This window comes from Triticum urartu, chromosome 6A, assembly GCF_056163025.1.
Source record: "Triticum urartu cultivar PI428250 chromosome 6A, HENAU_Tu73, whole genome shotgun sequence".
Lineage (NCBI taxonomy): Eukaryota > Viridiplantae > Streptophyta > Magnoliopsida > Poales > Poaceae > Triticum > Triticum urartu.
Window position 1 is genome coordinate 15,620,297 of NC_141878.1, and position 27,139 is coordinate 15,647,435.

Consider the following 27,139-nt stretch of genomic DNA (forward strand, 5'->3'; position numbering starts at 1 on the left):
ATATTTTAACTGATGGATTAAACAGAGGGCCCACTGATCATAGGGATGCTATATTTGAACTGATGGATTAAACAGAGGGCCCACTGATCATAGGGATGCTATATTTTAACTGATGGATTAAATAGAGAGCCCACTGATCATAGGGATACATGGATTAATAGGGGACTATTCTATGCTAATGGCCGGGCTGACCTGGTAGTGGCACTGCCTGCGTTTGGACGCGGTGACCACACTGCGCGAGGACATGACAATGGTGGAGGGCTGCTATGCGTGTGTTGACATGTTGGCTATTCTGATTGAGCGCGCCAAGCAGGACGGCCAGATTGCAGGAGTAGTGCCACACCTTGTGGATGGTGGTCTCTCTATTCTGTAATATGCCGATGATACAATTCTTTTTATGGAACATGACCTGGACAAGGCTCGAAACCTGAAACTCTTGCTTTCAACATTTGAGCAAATGTCGGGTCTCAAAATTAACTTCCACAAAAGTGAACTATTCTGCTTTGGAGAAGCCGTTGAGGCGGCTGCAGATTACGCTGACCTGTTTGGTTGTGCACATGGTCAATTCCCAATTAAATATCTGGGAATACCAGTTCACTATCGACGTCTCACCATTGCGGAGTGGAAGCATGTTGAGGAGCGTCTAGAGAAACGACTGAGCAGTTGGAAAGACAAGTTGCTCTCAGTTGGAGGACGGTTGGTTTTAATTAACTCTGTCCTCACAAATATGGTTCTCTATATGCTTTCTTTCTTCCAACTCTCAAAAGGGGTCCTCCAAAGATTGGACTATTTTAGATCCAGATTCTTTTGGCAGGGAGACGGTAAAAAATAATAATATAGGCTGGCAAAATGGAGCGTGGTTTGTAGGCCGAAAGACCAAGGTGGCCTTGGAATTCATGACCTGCATGTCAAGAATGAGGCCCTACTTAGTAAATGGTTGTTCAAACTTCTTACTGAGGATGGTGTTTGGCAAACCATATTGCGCAACAAGTACCTAGGCCAAAAGGCGGTGTCTTAGGCTTATTGGAAACCTGGTGACTCACACTTTTGGGCTGGCCTAATGGTGGCAAAGAAACATCTCTTTCGCTTTGGCTCTTTCGCGATAAAGGATGGGTCAGAGGTTCGTTTCTGAGAAGACATATGGCTAGGCAATGCCAGTCTCCGAGAGCAATACCCAGCCTTATACGCCATTGCTCGCGATAAGAGTAATACTATTGCGCAAGTGCTTAGTTCATCCCCACCGAATATTTCGTTCAGGCGGGATTTGATTGGCCCCCGACTTTTGTCATGGCATAATCTTTTATCCCGTCTGGATTCGATTAATCTGACACAAGGTCGGGATGTGTTTCACTGGAAACTCACAACATCAGGGTCTTACATAGTAGACTCGATGTACCGTGCGCTTATGCATTCCGAGGTGCCAGTGAATAATAGCAAGAAAACATGGAAGTCAAAGATTCCACTAAAAGTTAAAATCTTTATGTGGTATCTTCGTAGGGGAGTTGTGCTAACCAAAGACAATCTTGCACGGCGCAACTGGCCAGGAAGTAAGAAGTGTTGCTTTTGTGCTCATGACGAGACAATCAAACACCTCTTTTTCCAATGCAAGTTTGCACGGTCTACATGGTCAGTCATCCAAATAGCGTCAAATTTGTATCCGCCAACGAGTATTGCCAATATATTTGGTCATTGGTTGGACGGAATTTCAAATAGTTTCAAAACGCTAATAAGGGTGGGGGCGTATGCCTTACTATGGTCGCTTTGGCTATGTAGAAATGATTTGATTTTTAATGACAAAAATGCTTCTCCTCTGTAGGTTATTTTCCATTGTACGCACTTGCTTCGTACGTGGTCTACGATACAACAGGCGGAGCACCAACCGCTGTTCAAGGCGGTGTGTACGCGGTTGGAGCAGGCGGCTATGGAGGTTTTTTCCCAACATGGGTGGCAGCATAACCTCTGGATCCATCCACCGCCGAGTTCGACATAGGCAAAGTGTCGGTCCATAGGACTCTACTGTTGTCGTATTGTCGGTTTTCTTACCTTTTCTAGTGTCAGACTTTGGTGTTTGGCTGTGTGCATCCTAGTTATGCAGAGGCCGAGTGTTACTCATAATGTTTTGTATCCGTTTGATGCTACATTTGAGATAATAAAATCACCCTTTATCGAAAAATGCGTGCTCTAGCTGGTTTGCAAGAGCAAGGCTGAGACTAGAGTAGGAGGCGCCGAAACATGGGGTCCTTCCTGAAAAAAAAACAATGTGACCTATTTTTTTAAAGGGAGGTTGAATGCTCCGGCCTCTACATAATTGTGATGCACATAATCTTTTTTACATTAAATCTGACGAAAATGATCCAAAAGAGAAATACAAACCATAGGCAACCATGGAACAACCTTTACAAGATATTAATGCAACACCTATGACGAAGTCTACTTCTTCGGCAACAACACCTTTGAGAAGAATACACGTCCTTGTGCCGCAATTGTCCCATCTGGTCGCAATTTACCAAGCCTTGGGTTTTCATCCTGCAAGCCTAGACCAACCACTGAAGGCTAGAACACAATCACCAGACGACACCTTGGTCAACAAGGTAACGACGCAGTGTGATGCTGATGAGCCCAAAAAATACAAGCTGGAACAAATGTTTTTACCCTAGACATGAAGCAGTGTTTCAGTCGCAAACTTGATGATGGATCTTCCGAAAGTCACGTCACGCTAGCCAGGCCGAAGTGACCCTAGCAGACGAGTGGAATGTAATCCCACATAAGATCATCATGATAGCCATTAGGGGACCATCCATGTCGCAGTGCAAATCCAGCTGTTGCCAGTCCACAATGACATGAACCGTCCAGCAGCATACACCATGGCTCCGGGGTCGTTACCCCGGCGTCCTCCATGTGAAAAGAGGCATAGCCGTTGGGAAATCCTTCACGCACCCCAGCCCCATCAGCAAAGTCTCACGCCAGGAGCCAGATGCCCATCGAAGGTGGATGCGGTGCTGCCGGATGCTAGATGTGCCGTGCACCAGGCCATCGCCTCCACCGCCACATCATCATGTTTCGCTCGCGGCCATTGTGCCCCCACAACCACATGCCGCACCAACCAGCCTGCCTCTCGCAACTGATACACGTGCCCATGGTGAAGTCGAGAACCTCGTAGGCTGCCACGATAGCCAACATCGCCATTGCATCGCTCACGACCTCGGTAAGGACACCCCATGAACTCATACCACCACATCATGCCACCAGGAGCGCCGCGAGCAGCCGTTGCGACGTTATTGCGCATGTGCACCTTCCACAGTTCGCACCCATGAGAGCTCTGCCCTGAGGTCATGGGACCATAGATCTTCATATTGCTTGTGTTGAGTGTCAACAACTGCCATGTCCTGGGTGAGCAGGACGACGAAGAGGCAGCACCGCGTGCTGCCGTTGCTGTTGCGCTGCCACAATCACACAGGACTGGGCCCACGCCACCCGCGTCGCTTGTGGCAGCAGGGTCTCAACACGCCAACATGCGAACAACCCTCGCTGCTTATCCGCGATTGGGAAGGCGAGGCAAAGAGAGGATCTCCTGAGGTGGATGCCGGCGTTGCCACCACGTCTAACATACAGAGGAAAGGCTCAAGGTTGCGGTCAGAATCACCGATCAGGAAAATCCGGATTGGGCGATTCCTCTAGGGCCTCATCCATGAATAATAAGTTGGCCTGTCAATGTCACATGATGGGGCACGGTTTAGATGTTCGTCGAATTCGACACCAATTCATGAAGCTGATAAATTTTCAACCCCAACTAGCCCAAAGGGAAAAAAAGAGACGTGTCGCGTAACTTAATACTCCTGACCTAATAAATATAGTATGTGGCATTTTACATCGGTGCAGATTTTGGACAAGCCAGTATGCTTGGAAGAGGAAGTCCCACGTAACTATAGGTGCAAATAAAAATGGCAAAAATATGTGTTGCACCAGCAAGGAACTGCACCTCTCGTGGTAGCATTATCTATGTTCTCCCCAAGTTGTACATTTTATTTCCTTCTGGAGGTATACCATTTTCAAGAACGCATGAATAAGACATGCACGTATGTGGCTTTTCAGTAAGGATAAGGACAAGGGAAAAAGCCTTGCACAAACACGCGATGAGACCTGCGCCAACTAGATGAGCTTAGCAAAAAAGAAACAGTGTCTGCCATCGAGCTGTGCCAGGCCCGTACATCCACAGGTGCAAGTGGAGCCGCTGCACAGGGCCCCCCAAAATCTGGGGCCCCCAATTTTTGTTCAAGTACTATATGTATATATTACTAAATCCTGAGATTAATAAAGAGGAAAGACTGGATCATTAAACTGCCAAGAAAAATAAAGTGCAGCCCCAGCCCAACGCACGTCAATTAATCCACCAAGCCCCAACGGAACAGCAGGCCCATAGCCCAACTCATCTCTCTCACGGAGAATTCCAGAAGACTGAAGACGGATCGAATTCCCCTGTTCTTTTCTCTCTCTCTACAACTCTATTCCTCGAGACCAGGACTCGCCGGCGGCCGGCGAATTAACTCGCTCGCAATTAACTCGCAGACTCCTCATCTCCTTTCTCGGATGGCTTCCCAATTATTATCCAAGAAGAGAGCCGTTGATGGCAAGTACACAATGAACTGCAGGTTCGTTTCCGCATCAATCTATAAATTAGGGCGTTTTCTACTGCTTCTTCCACTGATCCATCAATCCATCCATCGCCCCCTTAGAAAATCAAGAGGTTGGAACAGGCCTGGGTTGGAATCTCGCTGCTTGGTGGCCGCAGTCCTTGGAGGTGAGCAATCAGAGCACCAAACGCCCCCGCCTGATGATCTGCATCCGTGAACAGTCAGCAACCAAAGGTTGTTTCGCCCCCTTTTCACCCCTTTTTTAGTTGATCCGTTGTTCTTTCTTGCATTTGTGTATCCTTGGTTTTTCTTAATTTTCTAAGATGTCTTCTAGTTCTAAACGCCCTGGTAAGAAGTATAAATCTGGGTATGAAAAACGTACAAAGAAGAAAAAAGCTGAAAATCTTATTCATTCTCTGAAGGGGTCTCTTGATAAATTTGTTGTGAAAGAACCACAAGTTTCTTCCGAAAATCAGAATATAGAGGCTGATGTTGATGATAATGTTGACAACATTCAGGTTGAGAATACTAATCCTGATGAGGCTAACCTGCATGAAAATGTCGTTGGCGCTAGTGTTGATGAAAACATGGATAGTTCATCTGATAAGAATAACATGGATGCATCTTCCGATGGTAATGTTTCTTTCTGGCCAGATATATTTGATCCAAGGAATTGGGATGCCCTTGACTCAAAAGCGATTGACATCTTGGTAGAAAATGGTCCCAAAAGAGATTTAACTATAAAAAAAGGCCGGAAGGATAAAAATAAAAGATGCTTTTCTTCGATATTTTACACAAGAGTTCTACCAAATGGAGAGAAGTGTGATAGAGATTGGCTTGTATACTCTAGAGAACTTGACAAGGTATTCTGCTTTTGTTGCAAATTATTTCGAAAGGGGCATGGAAAGGGTCATTTGCCTAGTGAGGGTTTTAATGATTGGGCACATATTAGCATTAGAATTAGAGAGCACCAAACAAGTGCCGAACATGTTCTGAATATGGTCACTTGGTATGATTTGCGACTACGGTTGCAAAAGCATCAAACTATTAATTGTGTAGCGCAGCGACAACTTGAGAAAGAAAAGGACCATTGGAGAAAAGTTCTATTTAGAATTCTTTTGATGGTAAAATTTCTTGCGAAACACAATCTTGCATTTCGTGGTACTAACTCGACATTGTATCAAGATAATAATGGAAATTTCTTAGGCTTGGTTGAAATGCTAGCTGAGTTCGACCCAATTATTCAGGAGCATGTTAGGCGCATAACAAACAATGAAACTCATGTTCATTACCTTGGTCATGGGATCCAAAATGAGTTAATACATTTGCTTGCTTCTGCAATTAAGTCAGAGATAATTAAAAAAATTAAAGAAGCAAAGTATTTTTCCATTATACTTGATTGTACCCCTGATGCGAGCCACCAAGAACAAATGTCTCTGATAATACGATATGTCAATGCATCTTCGACTTTTGTTTCCATTGAGGAATCCTTTTTAGGATTTTTGGATGTCAATGATACAACTGGGCAAGGGCTTTTTGATGTTTTGCAGGAAGAACTACGGAATCTTGACCTGGATATAGATGATGTAAGAGGACAGAGCTACGATAATGGTGCGAATATGAAAGGTAAGAATAATGGTGTTCAAAGGAAACTTTTGGATAAAAATCCTAGAGCTTTTTATTCAGCATGTGGTTGTCATAGTCTTAATTTGACACTTTGTGACATGGCAAAAACTTGTGGTAAAGCAAAGGACTTTTTTGGAATCATACAACGCATCTACACAACATTTGCTAATTCAACTAAAAAGTGGCAGATCTTGAAAGATAATATAGATGATACAACAGGATTGACTCTCAAGTCGTTGTCATCTACTCGTTGGGAGAGTCGAATAGATAGTGTTAAAGCTATAAGATTTCAGATTTCGAACATACGAGAAGCTTTACTGCAAGTATCTGATATTGATAATGATCCAAAAACTAGCAGTGAAGCTAAATCTCTCGCGAATAATGAACTTGGTGATTTTGAATTTTTAGTAGCTATTGTTATTTGGTATGAAATACTGTATGCCGTCAATCTGGTCAGCAAGAACTTACAATCAAAGGATATGCTTATTGATGTTGCTATTGAGCAAGTGCAGGGGCTAATTACCTTTTTTAATGGGTATAGAGACACTGGTTTTTGTAATGCATTGGAAACAGCAAAAGAAATTGCACTTGAAATGGAGATCGATCCTACATTTCGTCAAAAGCGTGAGATTAAAAGAAAGAAACAATTTGACGAAAACCCAGATGATGTGTTAATTTCTTCACAACCTGCACATGAATCATTTAGGAGAAAATATTTTATTCCTGTTGTTGATCAGGCTATCAGTTCACTTACAACAAGATTTGAGCAATATGAATCATTCCAAAAGAACTTTGGTTTTTTATTTACTTCTGATGCACTAAAATCATTGGATGAGAAGAGCTTAAAATATTCTTGTAGTGTTCTTGAGGCTGCACTAAAGAGTGGGGGGAAATCAGACATTAATGGTAGTGAATTATATGTTGAGCTAAATTTACTTAAAAGTTTCATTCCAAATGATAATATGGGGCCGGTTGATATCTTGAAATTTCTTAAACGGCTAGATTGTTTCCCTAATGCAACTATTGCATATAGAATTTTGTTAACTATTCCAGTGACCGTCGCATCAGCTGAGAGAAGTTTCTCCAAATTGAAATTATTGAAGTCCTATCTACGTTCAACAATGACACAAGAAAGGCTCAGTGGGTTGGCTACTATAGCAATTGAAAATGATATACTGGAGGGGGTTGCTTATGAAGATCTAATTGAAGATTTTGTATCAAGAAATGCTCAAAGGATGGCACGCTTTGGCTAACAGAGTAAAAGATGGACCTGTAGCTCAAAATTCTAAGATTTTTCTCTTGTATTATGTAGTTCCTTGAGAAATCTGTACTACTGTAGTGACTAATAAAAATAATGTTTAAATTGCCTACTTGACTTTCTTATACATGGGGCCTAAATTGTGATTTCCCGAGGACTGGGCCCGTGTCACTCGCGTCGCTTGTGGCAGCAAGGTCTTAACGCGCCGACACATGCACATCCATTATTGTTTATCCGTGGTTGGGAAGACGAGGTGAAGATTGGATCTCCCGAGGTGGAGGCCAGCGTTGCCGCCACGACCAACGTACAGAGGAGAGGCTCAAGGTTGCGGCTAGAATCGCCGACCAGGAAAATCCGGATCGAGCGGTTCACCTGGCACTACTAGGAAAGGGCTATAGATAGGATTGATACTAATGGCGCATCAGGGAAGTAGTGCGCCACTACTATATACTAATGGCGTACCTGTTGGTGATGTGCCATTAGTGTGGAAGACACTAATGGCGCACCAGAAACAGGGTGCGCCACTAGTATTAATTTTTTTCCATTTTTCCATACATACTAATGGCGCATCAGGTCGACAATGCGCCATTAATAGTTCTAACTAGTAATGGCGCACCAGGCAGAGAGTGCGCCATTACTGTAATTTTTTTCTTATTCTTTTTTTTGCAAAACTACTAATGGCGCACCGTTTCACAGTGCGCCATTACTAGTTTAAACTAGTAATGGCGCACTATTACACGGTGCGTCATTAGTATATATATTTATATTTTTTACTTTTTTGCAAAACTTCTAATGGCGCATCATCTGCAGGTGCGCCATTAGTAACTTGTGACCCCAACAAGATATTTTGGACAGCCCCACACCTACCCACTCACTTTCCCCACTTCATTCCCTCCACCTCCTTCTCCAAGCTTTTGGCTGCCTCCTCCTCCTCACCTCATTTCCACCATAGATTCATCAAAATTAAGTGGTGAAATTACCTTTTTTTGATAGGTAAGTAAGGGGAAAGCTATCTTCATGATGTAGATCTACTTTTTTTCTCCCTACCTCGCTCCAACAACGTGCACATGCACTTTTTGTGGCCTAGCTAGATCTATATATGTTTGTGGTGTTGCATGTGTTTGTGGTGTTGCATATATGTTTGTGTTTGAAGGTACCGGTATTTGAAATGCGATACTTGCCAATATTTTGCCGGAATGTTTTGATTCATATCCGTTTCGGCGAGAATTTTGGCACTATGCATTCTTTTTGGTCCTATTTTTAGGGAAGGTCATGCCAAATTTTTTTTGGTTCTAAAATATCGTTTTGCTCTACCCTGCAGGCGACCATGGTCCGCACGATGACTGAAGGCATCGTGAATAGGTTTTTGAGCTCCGCGAAGGCCGAGATACTTCAAAAGAACGAGACGGAGATAAGATGTCCGTGTCGAAGATGCAAGCTGAAGAGCCTTATTGCGGACCCGGATTCCGGGCAGGTGCGGGACCACCTACTCTTGCGTGGTTTCATGGATGGCTATCGGCGGCAAGGTGATGAAGATGACTATGAAGTCGTCCATGGCCGGGGCCGGGCAAGAAATGAGGAAGGGTAACAAGACAAGTACCACCGCGGCGAGGGCGGGTGAGAAGACGAAGAATCTCCAGGACATGATCACGACGGTGATGCTGTACACAGTCATCATGTAGAAGATGTCGTACATGATGATGAGGAAGATCAAGATGAAGGGCATGATCATGAAGATGAAGATGCCGGAGCAGACGACGATGGAGGCTGGGTGCAGGACCCTCATATTCAAGAGCTCCTTCTCAAGCAGACGGATAACACAAGAGCTGCCGCCCGAGAGAAAGCCAAGCTGGATCAACTGGAGATAGACGCGGTTACTCCATTGTATGAGGATGCAGGCCCAAGGATACCCGCCTGAAAGTAACGCTCATGGCTCTGGAGATGAAGGTAAAACACAAAATGACCGACGCATGCTTCGACGAGAACATGTCATTCTGGCACGAACGTCTTCCCAAGGGGAACAAGTGCCCGACCAGTTTCGAGGAGGCGAAGAAAATCGTGTGTCCTCTGGATTTACCGCACGTGAAATACCATGTGTGCATGAACAATTGTATCATTTATCGGGACGAGCACGCGGAGTTTACCATATGTCCGGTGTGCGGCGTCACTCGATACAAGAAGAGGAAGAAAGCTCCTCGAAAATCGGTGTGGTACTTTCCGATCACTCCTTGTCTGCAGCGGTATTTCGCGGACCCTAAGGTAGCAAAGCTCCTGCGTTAGCACGCGGATAGGGAGGAGAAGAAGCGGGAAGATGACGGAAATGATCCGGAGATAAATAAAAAAGACAAAATGCTGAGTCACCCTAAGGATGCGAGCCAGTGGCAAGCGTTGAACTTCGAATACCCAGAATTTGGGAAGGATCCAAGGAACATCGTGCTGGGCGCGAGCACCGATGGAGTCAATCCGTTTGGCAGCCAGAGAAGCACACATAGTACCTGGCCTGTGTTTGTGTGGACGTACAACCTTTCCCCCTGGTTGTGCATGAAGAGGAAGTACATTCACATAAGTATGCTAACTGAAGGGCTGAAACAACCAGGGAACGACATCAATCTGTATCTGGGGCTGCTGAAGGAGGAGCTAGACATGCTGTGGAAAACGCCAGCCAATACGTGGGACGCCGCAGAGAAAGAATATTTCCCTATGAGAGCCGCACTGCTCACGACGGTGCACGACTATCTCGGTTACGAATATCTCGCGGGGCAGGTAGTCCACGGATTTTCTGGATGCGTAAGGTGCATGGATGACACAACGTATCGCCAGCTAGATAGAGATCCCGGGTCTTTGAAAACCGTGTTCATGGGACATCGAAGGTGGCTTCGCGACGATGACCCGTGGAGGAAACGCAAGGATCTGTTCGATGGTGAAACCGAACCCCGAAAACGCCCGTGTACGAGGAGCGGTGAGGAAATAGATGAGCTGTTGAAAAATTGGAAAGACTGCCCACTGCCGGGAAAGAAGCAAAAGGCGCCAGAGCCGGGAAAGAAGCGAAAGGCGCCAGAGCCGCTGCTGAAGGTATGGAAAACGAGGTCTGTTTTCTGGGACTTGCCGTACTGGAAGATCCACCGTGTGCCTCACAGCCTTGATGTCATGCATATCACGAAGAACGTGTGCGAGAGTCTGCTTGGTACCCTGCTCAACATGCCAGAGAAGACCAAATATGGGCCGAAAGCAAGGGCAGACTTGAAATCAATGGGCATCAGGCAGGAGCTTCACGCTAATGATGATGATGATGATGATGATGAGGCGAAGCAGGACACAGAAAGTCGTCGGAAAGGCAAAAAGGCCAAGAAGACCGGAAATGACTACTCTTCCACGTGCTTCACTCTAAGTCAGGAGGAGATCGAGTAGTTTTTCACCTACCTCCTAGGAGTAAAACTTCCTTACGGTTACGCGGGGAAGATAAGCAGATACCTAGACCCAGCGAAGCAGAAGTTCAACGGGATGAAGTCTCACGACTGTCACGTGCTGATGACGCAGATACTTCCAGTTGCAATCCGTGGGATCATGGACGCGCACGTCCATGAAACGCTATTTGGCCTATGCAACTTTTTCGACGTCATCTCTCGGAAGTCAATTGGCGTGAGGCAACTCAGAACGCTACAGGAAGAGATCGTGGTGATACTATGCGAGCTTGAGATGTACTTCCCGCCCGCATTCTTCGACGTTATGGTGCATCTGCTGGTCCATATCGTGGAGGATATCATCCAAGTCAGGCCGACGTTCCTGCACAGCATGATGCCATTCGAAAGGATGAACGGTGTCATCAAAGGATACGTTCGCAACATCTCACGTCCAGAGGGAAGTATAGCCAGGGGCTTTCTGACCGAAGAGTGCATCTCCTACTGCACGAATTATCTAGGCATCGAGAACCCCATTGGTCTGCCCATCAACAGGCACCTCGGCAGGCTCGCTGGATGGGGTCACCGTGAGGGTCGCCGCGAAATGCATGTCGACTTCGAGGGTCGACTCGCCGACTTTGAAAGAGCAAACCTAGTCGCGCTACAACACATAGACGTGGTCGATCCTTGGGTGGTAGAGCACAAAACCTTTATTGAGAAGACGTACAATGACCGAGGCCAACAGAGGACGGACGGAGATATACTCAAAGAGCACAACTCATGTTTCATGCGTTGGTTCAAGCAGAAGCTTCTGTCGTACCCTTTACATGAGGATTCTTCCGCGGAAGAACAACTCATATTCGCCTTGTCACAGGGCGCCGAGCACAACCTGATGACCTATGAGGCGTACGATATCAACGGCTACACATTCTACACCGAGGACAAGGACATGAAGAGCGATGGTTATCAGAACTCTGGGATAACGATGGAATCCTACACCGGTAACGACAAGGACAGATACTACGGAAGGATCGAGGAGATCTGTGAGTTGAGCTACGCTGGAGAGAAGGTCCCGATGTTCCGTGTCAGATGGGCCAAGAGCGCCCTAAAAGAAGACCGGTATTTCACCACCATGGTTATACCCGAAGCCAAATCCAAGAGCGCGGGCGCAAACGTCACCGCGAAAAATGAGCCATGGGTACTGGCTTCACAAGTGGACCAATGCTTCTTCATTACCGATCCGTCAAAGCCCAGTCGTGTTGTCGTGAGGAGAGGCAAAAGGAAGATCATCGGAATGGATGGAGTAGCCAATGAGCAAGACTTCGACAAGTACGGCGACCCGAAGATCGAACATGACGACGACGATGAAGTAGCAGCATACACCACAAGAAGAAGCAGGACCACCCTACCTAAAGGACGTCCGTTCCACAGAAGAACTCCATTTGCAAAAAAGAAGGGCAAGAAGATTGTGAACAGATAGCTAGCTAAGATCGATTGTATCTAAATTGTAGCCTTCATTTCTCGGGCACTTTTTGATATCATGAATATTTCATGGGCACTTTTTGAATTCATGAATATTTTTTCAAATTTGATGATATTTTTTCATATTCAATATTTTCCCCCGCTCCACCGCCGCCGCCGACCCCCCGCACCCTCCCCCACTCCACCGCCGCCGACGACCCACCGCACCCTCCCTCGCTCCACCGCCGCCGCCGACACCCCGCACCTTCCCCCGGCCCGCTCCACCACCGCCGCCGACACCCGCACCCTCCCCCACTTTTTGAAGATATTTTCAAAAAAAAATTGATGTTATTTGATGATATCTTCTGTTCTAGTCCTGATGAAAATAACAAATTTGATAAAAAAACAAATTATTAGATGCAACAAGAAATAATGAAAAAAATGTTACTAATGGCGCACCAGAGGAGGGTGCGCCATTGCTATCAGAAAAAATACTAATGGCGCACCAGAGGGTGGTCCGCCATTGCTATAGTGTCTAGCTGGATACCCCTTCGCCCGATCCCCCCTTCCCTCCCCCGCCGCCACACCCGCTCCGACGACCCCCGGCCCGCTCCAACGACCCCCGCGCCCGCTCCACACCCGCTCCGGCTCCCCCGCGCCCGCTCCGACGACCCCCGCGCCCGCTCCACACCCGCTCCGGCTCCCCTCGCAGCCATCCCCAAGGTGAGCTATCTGGGCTAGCTAGGGTTCACCGCAAGCAAAGAAAGAGAGGAAGAAATCCCCCCGTCCCCCCCGCCCCTTTGCTGAATGTCGATGGAATCAAATTTGCCGCCCGCAGGTGAAGGAGGACGGTGCTTTCCTGCCGTGGCTGCGGAGCAAGGCCGGGTCTGCCATCTCGTCGGCGCTGCGCATCGGGACCTCGCCACTGGGAAGGTCTGTTCTTGGCTACTGTCAATTTGCTACATAGAGCAGAGCAGAGCAGAGCAGTAACAGTGTCCTTGTTCGCGTCGCAGCCGATCCAGGAGGGAGACTGCACCAGATCCGCCATCGCCGAGGAGCCGCACAGCACCGGATCCACCTCGTCCTCTTCCTCGGGTCACCGTCGTCTTCCTCAACTCCGGCCACCTCAACTCCGGTCTCCGCTCCACCTCTGCTCCGTGGTTCAGTACACTAATCCTATTGTCTTTGACTACTTGATTTAACTTGCTGTACTTCCCACTACAAGTTGATTTACTGAATATGCTACTCTAGTTCCCGGAGCTGGGTTTCTATTTGTGTGTTTGGTATACAGTTTCTAGTTTGTGCATCACTATAAGAGGAGTGCATTTTTCTAGGTTCTCTCACAATCTCCATATGTTAGTTTGTTATCTTTTATACTTACAGTACAACAGGTTAACAGTTTGAAAGCCAGAAAGTGAGGCTTTCTAGTGTATGGTCCTAACACACAACAATTTTATTAGTTGAGGTTCACACTAGACAAACATGTGCCAACTAAGAAAAAAATAGAGTTCTACATTAACTTGTCTGCCAGCTGGAGCAAGAAGCCTGAACTAGTTTTCCTTAGCTATCGCCTCATTTAGAAAATATTGGACAAGATCCCAAGAGACTTGGAGATATGTACAAGATCAGTAAGATAATAGCTTGCTGTTTAAGCATCGTTGCAGTCAAACTCTGGAATATTTACAACGAAAATGACCAAAGGTATGGCCAGTGCCATCAGGAAATCACAGGTGAACCAATGCATCATAGTGGAACACTAAACTGACAATTCCATCATATGTATCACCAATCTTCTTGATTAGTGATTATCTGAATTAGTTTGTAAACTGTAGAGGTGGTTAGGCTCTGGTTAAAAATAAAAACAATAATAGAAGTTTTGTATTTTCTAAGTAAAAAACCCCACATATGCACCAGGATGTGATCTGTCAGAACCAAAGTAGACCTAGCTCTGCATTAGTTGTTTTGTGCTTCAAGTGTCCCAGTCAAGGACAAACTGAGTGGTTGCAAAATAATATTATGTGGCCAATGTGCATTAGTTCTGAACTGGTCAACCATGAATTGGGATGATAATGTTATTTTTCCTTCTTAACAGAATGGTGTCATAATCAGAACAAAGCTGCTGCAAATGCATACTTTTTTTTACAAGTGCATCTGCACCTTCTGATCCATTTAGAGTTATCATAAATATATTTCCAAGGTTTTTTTCATTTCACTGTAGAGTCTTTGCTTCTGGACTCAATGCACATTCATCAGTCATAAGAGATAAATACTAGTAAGTCAAGGGCACCAGAATTTGATCATGCCTCTTTTGAGAAGTATGTCTATTGATTCAAAATTGCCATGGCAAAAATATGTTTCAGAAAATGGTCTGTGGCTGGGTTTTGTCTCCGACCATTGTGTCGTGATGATTTTGCAGGTACCCCGAGAGGCCCTTGAGTTTGCCGGAATGTCGATTAAATTCCGTTCCGGCAAATTCGGGTACTCCACATGTCCTATTTTCAGCAAAGGTCATGCTGAAATTTTCCGTGAATTTTAGCATGACTTTGCTAAAAATCGGACATATGAGGTACTTGCTACTAATGCATGGGCTGGGGTATCTTAGTACTTAGTTAAGTAGGATCAACTGCCCCTTTATTCTTGCTGCATTAAACCATAGGTGGCAATAGAGCCAAGTGATTAGTGCCAAGTGATTAGGCTCAACCTAGGGTGCCTCGGCATCGATAAACCCTAAATGATGAAAACTTAACTTGGCTGCCCCGGATGCCTCGGTGTCGATGAGAACCTAAATGATGTACGCTTAGGCTTTTAGGGTGCCTCGGCGTCGACAAACCCTAAATGATGAAAGCTTAGGCTTTTAGGGTGCCTCGGTGTCGACAAACCCTAAATGATGAGACCATGATCTTGTTCCTTGACAATAACCAACTTTTTGACCAAACTTTTTTCCTATTTAGAGCGAAACATGGCCCACAACGATGAGGCCGGTGGTTCGGGCGGCAAGAAATTCTGGGAGCTATCCCAGGAGATGGAGGAACAACCTCACCGCTATGAGGATGCCGCGGAAGACACCGATCCTGATTACACAACCCCTAGTGGCGTCGGGGATGACACCACTGATGGTGCCGCCGAGGATGCCACCACTGATGATGGCGGCGCACAAACAGATGGCAGCCAACCGAAGAAGCAAAGGAAGGACCGGCGCCCGAATGCGCTCCGCACCCTCAAGGAGGAATTCACTCAAGTGGACTCCGACGGGAATCCAACGGAGCCCAAACATATAGTCAAGGGGTACTCGCTTCAGCTCGGGTGCATTCTCCAGAGCACCGTCTCGATCAACACCGAGAACCTTAGGCATAAGGACCGAGGGAATTTGCGCAACCTACTCTTCACGAAGCTGCACGAACGATACAAGTTCCCCGCCGAATTTGAAAACACACACCTCTCAGGGAATAAAGTGAACAGTGCCGCCCTCACGAAGATGAGCACGACCCTGTCTACTTGGAAAAGCGCGGTGAAGAGAATGATTGATAAAGGTGATAGTTATGAGAAGATGAAGGCGAAATATCCTTTGATGAGCGAAGATGAGTACAAGGAGTTCAAGATCAAGTGCGACAGCAGTGCAACCTCCGAATCAAGTCAGTGGGGGAAAGAAATGCGGGAGTTGAACTTAGGGGAACACAAACTCGGTCCCGGCGGTTACAGAGTGGCGGAGCCTATATGGGACAAGGAGGACGCGGAGCGTGCCGAGCAAGGCCTACCGCCCCGCTTCGAGAAATACAGCGATGACAAGCAGACCAGGAACTATGTCAGGGCCCGGTACAAGGAGGACCCGATAACAAAGGAGCTTACCACGGATCTGAAGACCAGGGCGCTTGAGCTTCTTCTGGTAAGGAATACACCCCCGCGTAATTAGCTCCATATGGTTGCACTCTAATTAATCCCCAATATTTCTAAATGGTTCACGTTCCTTTCGCAGGACACTGAAAACAGTAGCGCGGGGTCGTCTAAGAGCTCCCCTTTCGACACCCCTTTAAATAGGGCATTGAACGTAATGAAAAACAAGGATAAGCTCACTAAGCCGACATCAGCTGGTCGTGTGGCCGGCAAAGGCTTGTCCATAAAATGGGGGTCATACTATACCGCTGGTGTGTGGAAGGAGAAAAAGACCAGCTCGGAAAGCCAGACGCGCGAGGTTGAAGAACTCAAGGCACAAGTGGCGTGGATTCCGGAGCTTGTCCAAGAGCAAGTGCAACAACAACTTGGAACGACGCTCAACGCCATGGTGCCTACGTTGATTCATGGGCTGACGATGTGGATTGCGGGCGGCCAACAGGGGCCTCCCCCGATTCCCAGCTTCACGGCTAGCGCCATTGGTGTCTCCGGCGGAGGCGGTATTCGTGTCTCCGGCGCCGGCACGGGCATTGGAGCTTAATGCACTCGGGTGTACGCCGGCCGGCACCTCGCCAGAAAGCGCCCCCTCCGTCAGTTGCACGCCCGCCGTTGGCGGTGCCTCGACATTAGCCGAGCTCGATGGCATCACGGTAACCAAGCCTCTCGGCCGATGACTTCATCTCCTTGCCTTTGACTGGGCATCCCTGACGCCCTATACATGTTTTTGCAGGGCACCGCCGACGTTCCTTGCACTCTTCTGCATTTCGTGGGCGCCGAGTTGGTCGATGTCACCAAGGGCAGAATCGTTCAACCGGGCAACCCCATATTCCACAGTAATCCGATGCCACCCATAATGTATAGGGTTGAAGTGGTTCGGGTGCTGCCAGGCTGCGACGAGCTGTTACCTCCGATTCGACCCGCTGGGGCCAACGAAGAAGACGAGATAACCCTCAGCACCTGCGTAAACTGGCCCCTGCTTTGGCCGAAGAGCCAGATTCGTTTGGGGGCGGGGGACACCACCCCACAGACAAGACCGCCAGTCGTGCCGGCGCCAAGCCATGTCAAGAACGCCGCAACGCTACCGGACCTGCCGGACATCCCTATGGCACAGGATCCGGACAGCCCTATGGCACAGGATCCGGACGGCGACGACAACGACGACGGTACATTTACCAAAGTTGATAAGTACTTTGCCGAACATGGGTACGCTGACGAGTTCTGCGGGCCTCTTTCTCAAGAACCCAACCAAGACGACCGCGATCTAGCTGGTACGGCGGAGAAATCCAATTGCAACAGGCGTCGTCTGGCGTTCAGTTCTCAGGACACGCCTCCAGCTCCCGCCTTCACCGAGCCTCAGATAGCTGAGGTGCGAAATATTATCAGCCCCAACACGCTCAAGAAGGCGGTCTGTGAACAGAACTCGGTCCCATTACAGGAGATCAAGAAGAAGGGACGGAAACGAAAGACTAACAAGGGCGCCGGTGCGAGCCAGCCGGCACCGAGTTCGATCCGTGCTCAGGACGGGCCACCTTCACCTAAGGATATCTCGAGGAGGGTGCATGTGGCGGGTAGGGCGATGCTACCGCCAAATATGCTGAATGCTGCAACCGGTGCTATGCGGAGTCTGCACGACAGTGTTCTTTCTTTGAAGAAGCGGTGTCTCAGAGAGAAGGATGTGGCATACCCGGTTTTCATGGCCAAGGTGCCAGAGGGCAAGGGCTTTGTGGATGGCGACATCGGGGGTACGATCGTCCTGCGGTTTGATGACATCTTTGCTATGTTTAACCTTCATCCGCTGCACTACACCTTCGTTCGGCTGTTTTCGCTGAGTATGGAGATGCGGATCATTAGAGACAAGACCCCGGACATCGTGATAGTCGACCCCTTCTACATGCGTGCCAAGCACTTGAGCAGCGCTGGAGACCGCCAAGTTGCGAGTTCACACCTCGAAGGCGTCATTCTGGCAAACCCAGATAAGGATAACTTTCTTGTGGCTTACTTTCCCGAGTAAGTCATCCCTTAACCGCCCCGTAACATATGATTTCTTAGATTTCGATCGTTCTTTTTTTCTAACATTCCGTGTTCTGTGCAGTGACACACATTGCACATTCATCCTCTTAAGCCCGAAATATTCCATGGCCACGTATTTCGACCCGAACCGTAACTCCAACATAGACTACACAAATGTCAAAAAAGTTCTTGATGATGTTCTCCCCGGCTACACCAAATCTAGAGGTACCTTCACCAGGGTAGTTCGTAAGTACGACAAGCACATGTTCTCACACAATACGAAGTTCTGCTGCGTCAAGCAGCCGCCTGGCGGTCAGAAGGATGCCTACTACGCCCTCCATCACATGCGGGCGATCGTAAGGGACCATCATCAACTTCTGCTACCAGATAATCTCAAAGATTGGGCCGCGAGCTTGTCGGCAGTCCAGGACGCGGACCTCAGACAAGAATTCTTTCGCATCCAGTCGGAGTTTGCGGACATCATCCATCAAGATGTCCTTCATACCTCGGGGCAGTTCTTCCTCAGATATCAACCGTCCAACAGTGAGATAGATGAAATGCTACAAATGCAGGGTGACAACGACCGTGATTTCATGACCATCACGACAGACGGCGGCTTCATCCACGTTCCTGTCCGATGAGTCGAGTCGAAAGTAGTGATGTGTAGTTCTGAAACATTGATTGGCTCATGTTGTAATTATACTTTAATGAATTCGTATGTCTCTTTGGTTTGGACAGTCGTTCAACTTAGATGTAATCGATGCTATTTATTAGTAGGACCATGAATCGTGCTATTAATGTCTTGCTTTTCTCTTCCGATCCTTTTGTTGCATACTTACATATTGCTTATGTATTGTCTGTTGTTTGGCTTGTGCATAGAGATGCCGTCGTATGTCGTGTACAAGGGTAAGGTTCCCGGAGTCTACGACGACTGGGAGGAGTGTCGGAGACAGGTTCACCGTTTCAGCGGTAATAGTTACAAAGGGTACACCACTAGGGCGGAGGCCGAATCTAGATACGCCCGCTATCTAGCGGGAGAGAGGAGGGAGCGTTGGAGGAACCGGATGAAGACCAGTTTGATCGCGATGATGCTCATCGTGATGACCACAACTCTCTTCTATGTGATGGTTGTTTAGATGATCGATATCGACTTGTAATGTGAAGACAAACTCGATACTCGCGGTCTTGAGATTTGTAATGTTTTATCTTTGTTCGGTCTTTTGAATTCGGAGACTAATATGATGAATTGTATTCGGAGACTAATCTTCTATTGTATTCGATGAATCTGATGTTGCTGTGTGCTGCTGTCTAATAATATATTTTATATTCTGTCTAATAATATATTTTGTAACCTGCGCAAAAATCAGAAAAGGAAAAAAAACCAAATATTCATACTAATGGCGCATCACCACCAGGTGCGCCATTAGTATGCCAAAGGATACTAATGGCGCATCAACAGAGAATGCGCCATTAGTATGACAAAGCCATGCTTACGTATGGCCCCCCGGGAGACACACTAATGGCGCATTAGTTGGTGCGCCATTAGTATACCAAATACTAATGGCGCATTAGTTGGTGTGCCATTAGTAAGATATACTAGTGGCGTGCTACTAATGGCGCACTGGTAATGCGCCATTAGTAGGCAAAACCAGTGCGCCATTAGTAGGCCTTTTTCTAGTAGTGTGGGGCCTGAATAATAAGTGGGCCTGTCAATATCAAATGATGGGGCCCGGTTTACATGTCCGTCGAATTCGACAGGAATGCATGAAGCTGATAAATTTTCAACCTCAACTGGCCCCAATTGAAAAAAAGAGACATATGTGCAACTTAATACTCCAGATCTAATAAATATGTGGCATTTTACATAGGTACAGGTTTTGGACCAGCTAGTATGGTTGGAAGAGGAAGTCCCACGTAACTATAGGTGCAAATATCCCGCAAAAAAAAAACAATAGGTGCAAATAGAAATGGCAAAAATATGTGTTGCACCAGCAACGAACTGCAGCTCTCGTGGTAGCATTTGTTTTTTCAAAGTTGTACATTTTATTTGCTTCTCGTGGTACCATTTTCAAAAACACATGAATAAGACATGCACGTAAATGGCTTTTTATTATGTTTTAGTAAGGACAAGGGAAGAATCCTTGCACAAACACACGGCAAGACCTGCAAGAACTAGACGATATTGGCAAAAAAGAAACAGTGTCTGGCATCGAGCTGTGCTATACTATTTTAGTGGAATAAAAACACATGATAGCTTAGCATAATACTTATCTATCTAACGAAGTTTTCTATATTTCAGTGACCCTCAGTGTCTGTCATGGTTGAAGGCACCGGCAAGAAGTGTGGTAGAAATAGAATAGTATAAAGAATGTTGCTATCAATTCATTCAGTTCTTTGAACCTGTTCTGCAATATTTTTATCATCGGTGTAATCCTGTCTCCGTCTGTCTTTCCCAAGGGCATGCTCAATGAGACACAATATATATACGTCCGACCTAGTATTATAACAATCCATTTGAGACGTTACGGACCAGTGCCCTGTCTGAACTCATCAATGATTTGCCGTGGAGAACATGCAACAAGTTGGTGCTCATGACTGAACTAGCAGAAGCACTATATAAAGTCGACCCTGCAGCTGTCTAACCACACAGCACAATCAATCGAGGGAAACAAACCAGTACTGTAGCAGCAAAAAGAAGAAGTAGACGAGCGTTAGAGTTCCGCGCTGTTCAGTAGGTAAGATGGCCACTGCAAGAGCTCTAGCCACCATGGCAGTTTTCCTCCTGGTGGCCCTCTCCACCTCCCACATCGCGTCCTCGCTCCGCCCAGGTCTCGGTGTGTGCCGTGCAAGTGGCTACCTTCCAGGAAAGTCAGGCAACTGTGAGAAGAGCAACGACCCCGACTGCTGCGAGGATGGCAAGAGATACCCGCAGTACCACTGCTCGCCGCCGGTCACCGCGACCACCAAGGCCGTCTTGACGCTCAACAGCTTCGAGAAGGGCAAGGACGGTGGCGGTCCGTCCGAGTGTGACAACGCCTACCATAGCGACAAGGAGATGGTAGTCGCGCTCTCCACCGGCTGGTTCAAGAACATGGCCCGTTGCGGGCATCGCATCAAGATCACCGCCAATGGCAAGTCTGTGTATGCCAAGGTGGTGGATGAGTGCGACTCCGTCTATGGCTGCGACGAAGACCACAACTACGAGCCCCCGTGTGCCAACAACATCGTTGACGCATCTCCTGCGGTGTGGAATGCCTTGGGGCTCGACCAGAACGTCGGCATGGAGGGCATCACCTGGTCGGATGAGTGAGTTTCCAAAATAAAGGTGAGCGCAGGTTGTTGATACCACTTATCGGTCCAGTGTCATGTATATAATTTTCGTTCTTATAGGGAAGTCCAGTGTACACATATCATATACTTGGGAGGTTTATTAGATTCTGTATATGATTTCATGAATTTATAAAATAAAAAGTGCCACCTATGGTTTAGCACGGATGACAAGTTCATGTTTGCTCTTCGATCATGCATATAATAAATAGTGAGCAGCATGGTGCATAGAGAATGTGAAACATACGAGAGAGGCACCTGAGAAAGCTACACACTCATTTTCAAGGGTAGCTAAACAAGTATAACAAAACGGTAACAAACTACATCATTCACATTTGCACTGAGTGTCCAGGGGGCAGCTAAAAATACAGTGAACTTTGTAGAAACTATTTTGTTGAATTATACAGACCGTTCTCTTGCGCGGTTGCATCTAAAGTGCAGCATCTTTGCAGCAAGTGGCAGCATATGAAGAGTGACAGTGCTGCAAGCTGCAAGTATAACTCCCATAACAATTTACTCAAGTCAAGCATTAAGCAAGCAATCAACAAAATGGAGCATCTTAATCAAGGGCCATGCAAAAGCAGGAGGAATAATCCGTGCGTGTTGACGCTTATTGTTTCAGTAAATCAACTAACTATGTAATACAGATGATTGCATGATTCCATAATGTGTTACAAGCACTCAACTCGTGCATGGTTCTGGATGGATGTAACTGTAAATGGTGGTTTCTATTCCAAAATTTGATAACCCCAAATCCGTAAGTCTAGTTCCGGGCATTTTCTTTACGCAATGTAGTTTATAAAGTTATGAGGAAATGTTGCTATCTGTTTGAAGAGTATGCTGCGCGAGATAATTCTCGCCATAAGCAAGCACTTTCTTTCCATGGTGCATGATTACTAATAATGATTTGGTGGCATACAAGCGTTATCATACTACAAAGAAGAAAAAGGAAAGGAAGGTTTTGTGTTTTTGATGTCAAGCTTGATATGCACAATTCATATGACCAGGTGGAGTGGAATTTCTTGAGAAGTATTACTTTTAAGCTGGGTTTTGACTCCAAGTGGGTGGACCTCATTGTTGAATGCGTCTCACCCATTAAATATCAGCTCCAGTTGAATTAATGGTCCAGTACCTGATATGTTCTCTCCCACTTGGGGCCTCCATCAGGGTGGCCCGTTATCACCATAAGTATTCCCATTCCATGGTAACGTGCTTTTGAGATTATTTAATCATGAGGAGGATTTACGGAATAATCTAGGAGTTTAATTGAAAGTTTGTAGAGGCACCCGTTGTTTGAAATATAATATTTGCAGAGGAATCCTTTATATTGATGGGAACATACAATACTAATGCAAAAGATGGAGGGATGAGCCACCAATGGAAGGGGCCCACCTGGCCAGTTGAAATGAGGGGTCGTTCCCGTTGTTCCGGTACAGATGAAGGCGACGTTGGCAGGATCCATTCCATCTATTGGCATAGACGTCGTCGACGCCCATATGATCAAGCGATTTTCCTTGTCTTCCATCAGCGACTCACACTGCTTTGATCTTTCTCATTGTTCATATCAACTTTGGGTCCTATCAAGAAGAAGCACAAACACCAGGAAAGCGTAAGACAAGGCATTTACTACTACAATCAAGACACCAAAGTGATGATGATATGAGATCCATGGCATGCCATAGTGTTATTTGAAATTGATCTAATGCAACATAACAAAAGCTATTTGAATTATTTCAAATGCACTAGTTATAGCATTTCCAACAACTCGAATAGGTATTAAAAGGCCAATTTAAGTTATTTACCCGAATCAGGTTTAAAGTACTGGTTTTCACACATGAATGCAAATGAAATGCACATATATGCGATATTTTTAAACATTTTGTATACTATTTGCATAAATCTGAATTCATATCAATTTCTTATGATTTTTCAAGTTTAAATGCTTTTTTGGAATTTTTAAAAGTATTTCTGAACTCAAAACATCCCAAAAAACTGTTGGCACACACAAGGACCTAGCGACGATGTATGCCAAGTGGATCCATGTGCCGATGTTTACCCAGTCAACTAAGACTATCAAACTAGAAGCGGGGCACACATGGCAGTGTCTTCGCTATATTTTAACCGATGGATTAAATAGGGGTCCCACTTATCATAGGGCAATATGGATAGAGGGTTAACCTTAATAGGGGACTAGTCTAAGCTAATGGCCGGGCTGACCCGATAGTGGCACTGCCTGCGTTTGGATGTCGGTGACCACACTACATAATGGCGACACACCGAGAGGACACGACAATGGCGGAGGGCAACTATGTGTGCTCTAGCTGGTTTGCAAGAGCGAGGCTGAGGCTAGAGCAGGTGTGGCGTGAATATGGGGTCCCTCCTGAAAAAACAATGTGACCAATTTTCTTTTGAAAGGGAGGTTGAAATCGCCAGCCTTTACATCATCGTGAGGCACACAATCATTTTAGTAAAGTTGACAAAAGTCATCAACAAGGGGAATATAAAACATAGGCAATGACGGAAGAACCTTTATAAGAAATGAATGCAACACCTATGACGGCGTCTACTTCTTCCGCAATATCACCTTTGAGAACGAATACACCTCTTTGCGCCGCCATAGTCTGTCCGGTCCCAACTTACCAGGGCGTGGCTTTCCATCCTGCAAGCCGAGACCAACCACTGAAGGCTAGCAAACAACCATTAGAAGACACCTTCAACAAGACAACGATGCAAGTGTGATGGCAATGAGCCCAATATATAAAAGGTAGAACAAAAAATTTCACCGTAGACATGAAGTAGTGCTTCAGTCACAAACTTGATGATAGATCTTCTATAAACAACGTCACGCTAGCCATGTAGAAGTGACCCTAGCAGATGCGTGGAATGTAATCCCACATAAGATCATCACGGTAGCCGGGGGGGGGGGGGGGGGGGGGGCATTCTTGTCATGGTACAAATCTAGTCCACACTGACATGAACCGGCCAGCATCATACATTACATTCCCAGGGTTGTTACCCCGGCGTCCTCTATGTCAATAGAGGCATAGCCGATGGGAAATCCTTGGTGCACCCCAGTCCCATCAGCAAAGTCTAGCCCAGAGATCCAGATTCCCATCAAAGGTGGACGCACAGCCGCGGGACGCTAGATGTGCCATGCTTTAGGTTGTAGCCTTCGCTGCCACGTCATCATTTTCTGCTCGTGACCATCATCCCCCCACAGCCGCATGCCGCGCCATCCAGCCAGCTGCTTGCAACCGACACATGTGCCCATCGTGAAGTAGAGAACCGCGGAGGCCGCCGAGACAGCCAACACCACCACTAGATAGCTTGCGGCCTCGTGAAGGACACCCCATAAACTCATACCACCGCATCATGCCACCAGGAGTGCTTCGAGCAACCGCTATGATGCCGTTGTGAGTTCGCACCCACGGGAGCACTATCCTGAGGACTTGGGACCATCGATCTTCATATTGCTTGTGTTGAGCGCCACTAGCCGCCATCTCTTGGGCGAGTAGGACGCCGATGAGGCAGCACCAAGCATGCAATTGTTGCTGCTACGCCGCCACAATCACGCAGACCGGGCCCATGCCACTCGTGTCACTTGCGGCAACAACATCTTATCATGCCGATGCACGCACAACCTTTGCTACTTATCCGCGGCTCGGAAGACAAGGCGAAGAGAGGATCTCGTGAGGTGGAGGCCGGCGTTGGTGCCATGGCCAACATACAGAGGAAAGGCTCAAGGTTGCGGCCAGAATCACCGTGCATGTAAATCCGGGTCGGGCGATTTGCCTGGGGCCTCATTCATGAATAATTAGTGGGCCTGTCATGTCACATGATGGTCACGGTTTCATGTCCGTCGAATTCGACACGAATTCATCAAGTTGATAAATTTTCAGCCTCAACTGGCCCCAAGGGAAAAAAAGATGTCTCGCGTAACTTAATACTTCTGACCTAATGAATATGAAAAAGTATTAAGATCAACCGGCTAATCTATCACAGACGTAAACCGCTCAGCACATGTCCCTGGCCCATCCACCGCTTTCCCTCCAGCGCCACAACCTTATCTCTTCGCGTCATCTCTCCTCCACACATTTCCTTCCCCATCTCTGTTTGCCCTCGCTCGAGACAGGAGCTCCCATGTCATCTGTTGAGTGGACCGGGGGCTACGCCGCGCGTACCTAGGGTTCGTCCGCCGGCTGTGTTGGCCGGCTGCCCTAGAAAATCTTTTTCCCGATCCTTTGATCCGGGTTTTCTCTCTCTCGCCGATCGCTTTGATCGACGTCTACTCTTTAGTTTTCTGATCTAAGATCGGTTTGCATCGTCCGCCACCGTCCGTCGACCTTTTCGCGCCTCTACTTCGACATCGGTTGCAACTACACCGGCCTCATCTTCAACTATGCGGCCAGATGCCACACACGGTGTCCCAAGGGACGTCCATATACGCACTTCCATGTGTTGTCCATTTCTGTCGGTCGTCGTCTCCTGATCTGATTGGGATCCTTCCATCAACCCCGTCTCCATCCACCCGGATCAGTTGCTGCTTGGCGTCCAGGCTTCATGTTGGACGGCCGGCCGCTCGCGCAGTGATGCGTTGGTCTGCTAACCATCACGCACACCAACTGCTGCCTCCTGTGAATCAAAGCATCCGCAGGCACTTCATGTACTGGAGTACAAAGCCCAAGCTAGCTTCACATATGTGCGCCATCGATATAGGCTTGTCATCATCACCAGGCGATCCGGTACATCATCATCGACATCGCGCGTGTCCGGATTGATCACCCGTTCGCCCGTGATCCATCTCATCCACGACGTGCAACTGACCTGGCCAGTTGCTTGCGCGCGTCTTCGCAGGTCCCGTGAAGATCGTCCCGAGTATCGCGCGCCTCTCCGCCGAACGAGCATCGGGCTGCCGCTGCGTCGTCCCGTCGGGCCGCAGCGCCGCTGCCCCGTGGTTCTCCTCACGGCTGCATTGACTCGTGCATTGCCGCTGCGTCGCCTCTTCGGATCGTAGTGCCGCAATACGCGGTCCCCGCCGCCGCTCCGAGGCCGTCCCCGCGGCTGCACCGACTCGCGAACCACCGTTGCGTCGCCTCTTCGGGCCGCGGCGTCGTGGCCCGCGGTCCCCGCCGTCGCCCCGACCCGCCTGCCGCCGCTGCGTCGCCCCTTCGGGCCGTAGCGCCGCGGCCCGCGGTCGACTCCGCCATCACCGTGCGTCGACCTTCCGTGGTATGCGCCGCGCCATCTCCCTTGGCGCGGGAACGCCACCGTCTGCGCCGGTCTTCGTCACGCTGTCAGGGTTCTTCGCCTACTTCGAGCACCGCCGCCGCTGCTCTTCTTTGGCGGCCGCCGCCGCCGCCCGTCCACCCCTTCCTCTTCGTCCAAGCACCAACCGTCTCCAGCGTCGTCGTCATCTACCCCGACCACTTCGTCTACTCCGACCACCGTTGGTGACATCGGCCCCGCGCTGATGGACACCGCAACCATCGTCGAGTTCTTCTCTGCTGGCCCCTTCGATTTCTCCGACATGGCGTACAGCT

At 47.6% G+C, this 27,139-nt stretch overlaps 2 protein-coding genes across 2 annotated transcripts; both read left to right on the forward strand.

Moving 5' to 3' along the window:
* The first annotated feature begins 4,954 nt into the window (after window positions 1-4,954).
* On the forward strand, window positions 4,955-7,535 carry LOC147963241 (uncharacterized). Its single transcript, XM_087529521.1, has 2 exons — window positions 4,955-5,453; window positions 5,580-7,535. The coding sequence occupies exons 1-2, from the start codon at window positions 4,955-4,957 to the stop codon at window positions 7,508-7,510; spliced, it is 2,430 nt and encodes an 809-aa protein (XP_087385647.1). The 3' UTR covers window positions 7,511-7,535.
* Window positions 7,536-21,012: 13,477 nt separating this feature from the next.
* LOC147963242 (putative ripening-related protein 5) lies at window positions 21,013-21,582 on the forward strand. Its single transcript, XM_087527830.1, has one exon. It carries the CDS (start codon window positions 21,013-21,015, stop codon window positions 21,580-21,582), a length of 570 nt encoding a protein of 189 aa, XP_087383956.1.
* Window positions 21,583-27,139: the final 5,557 nt, after the last annotated feature.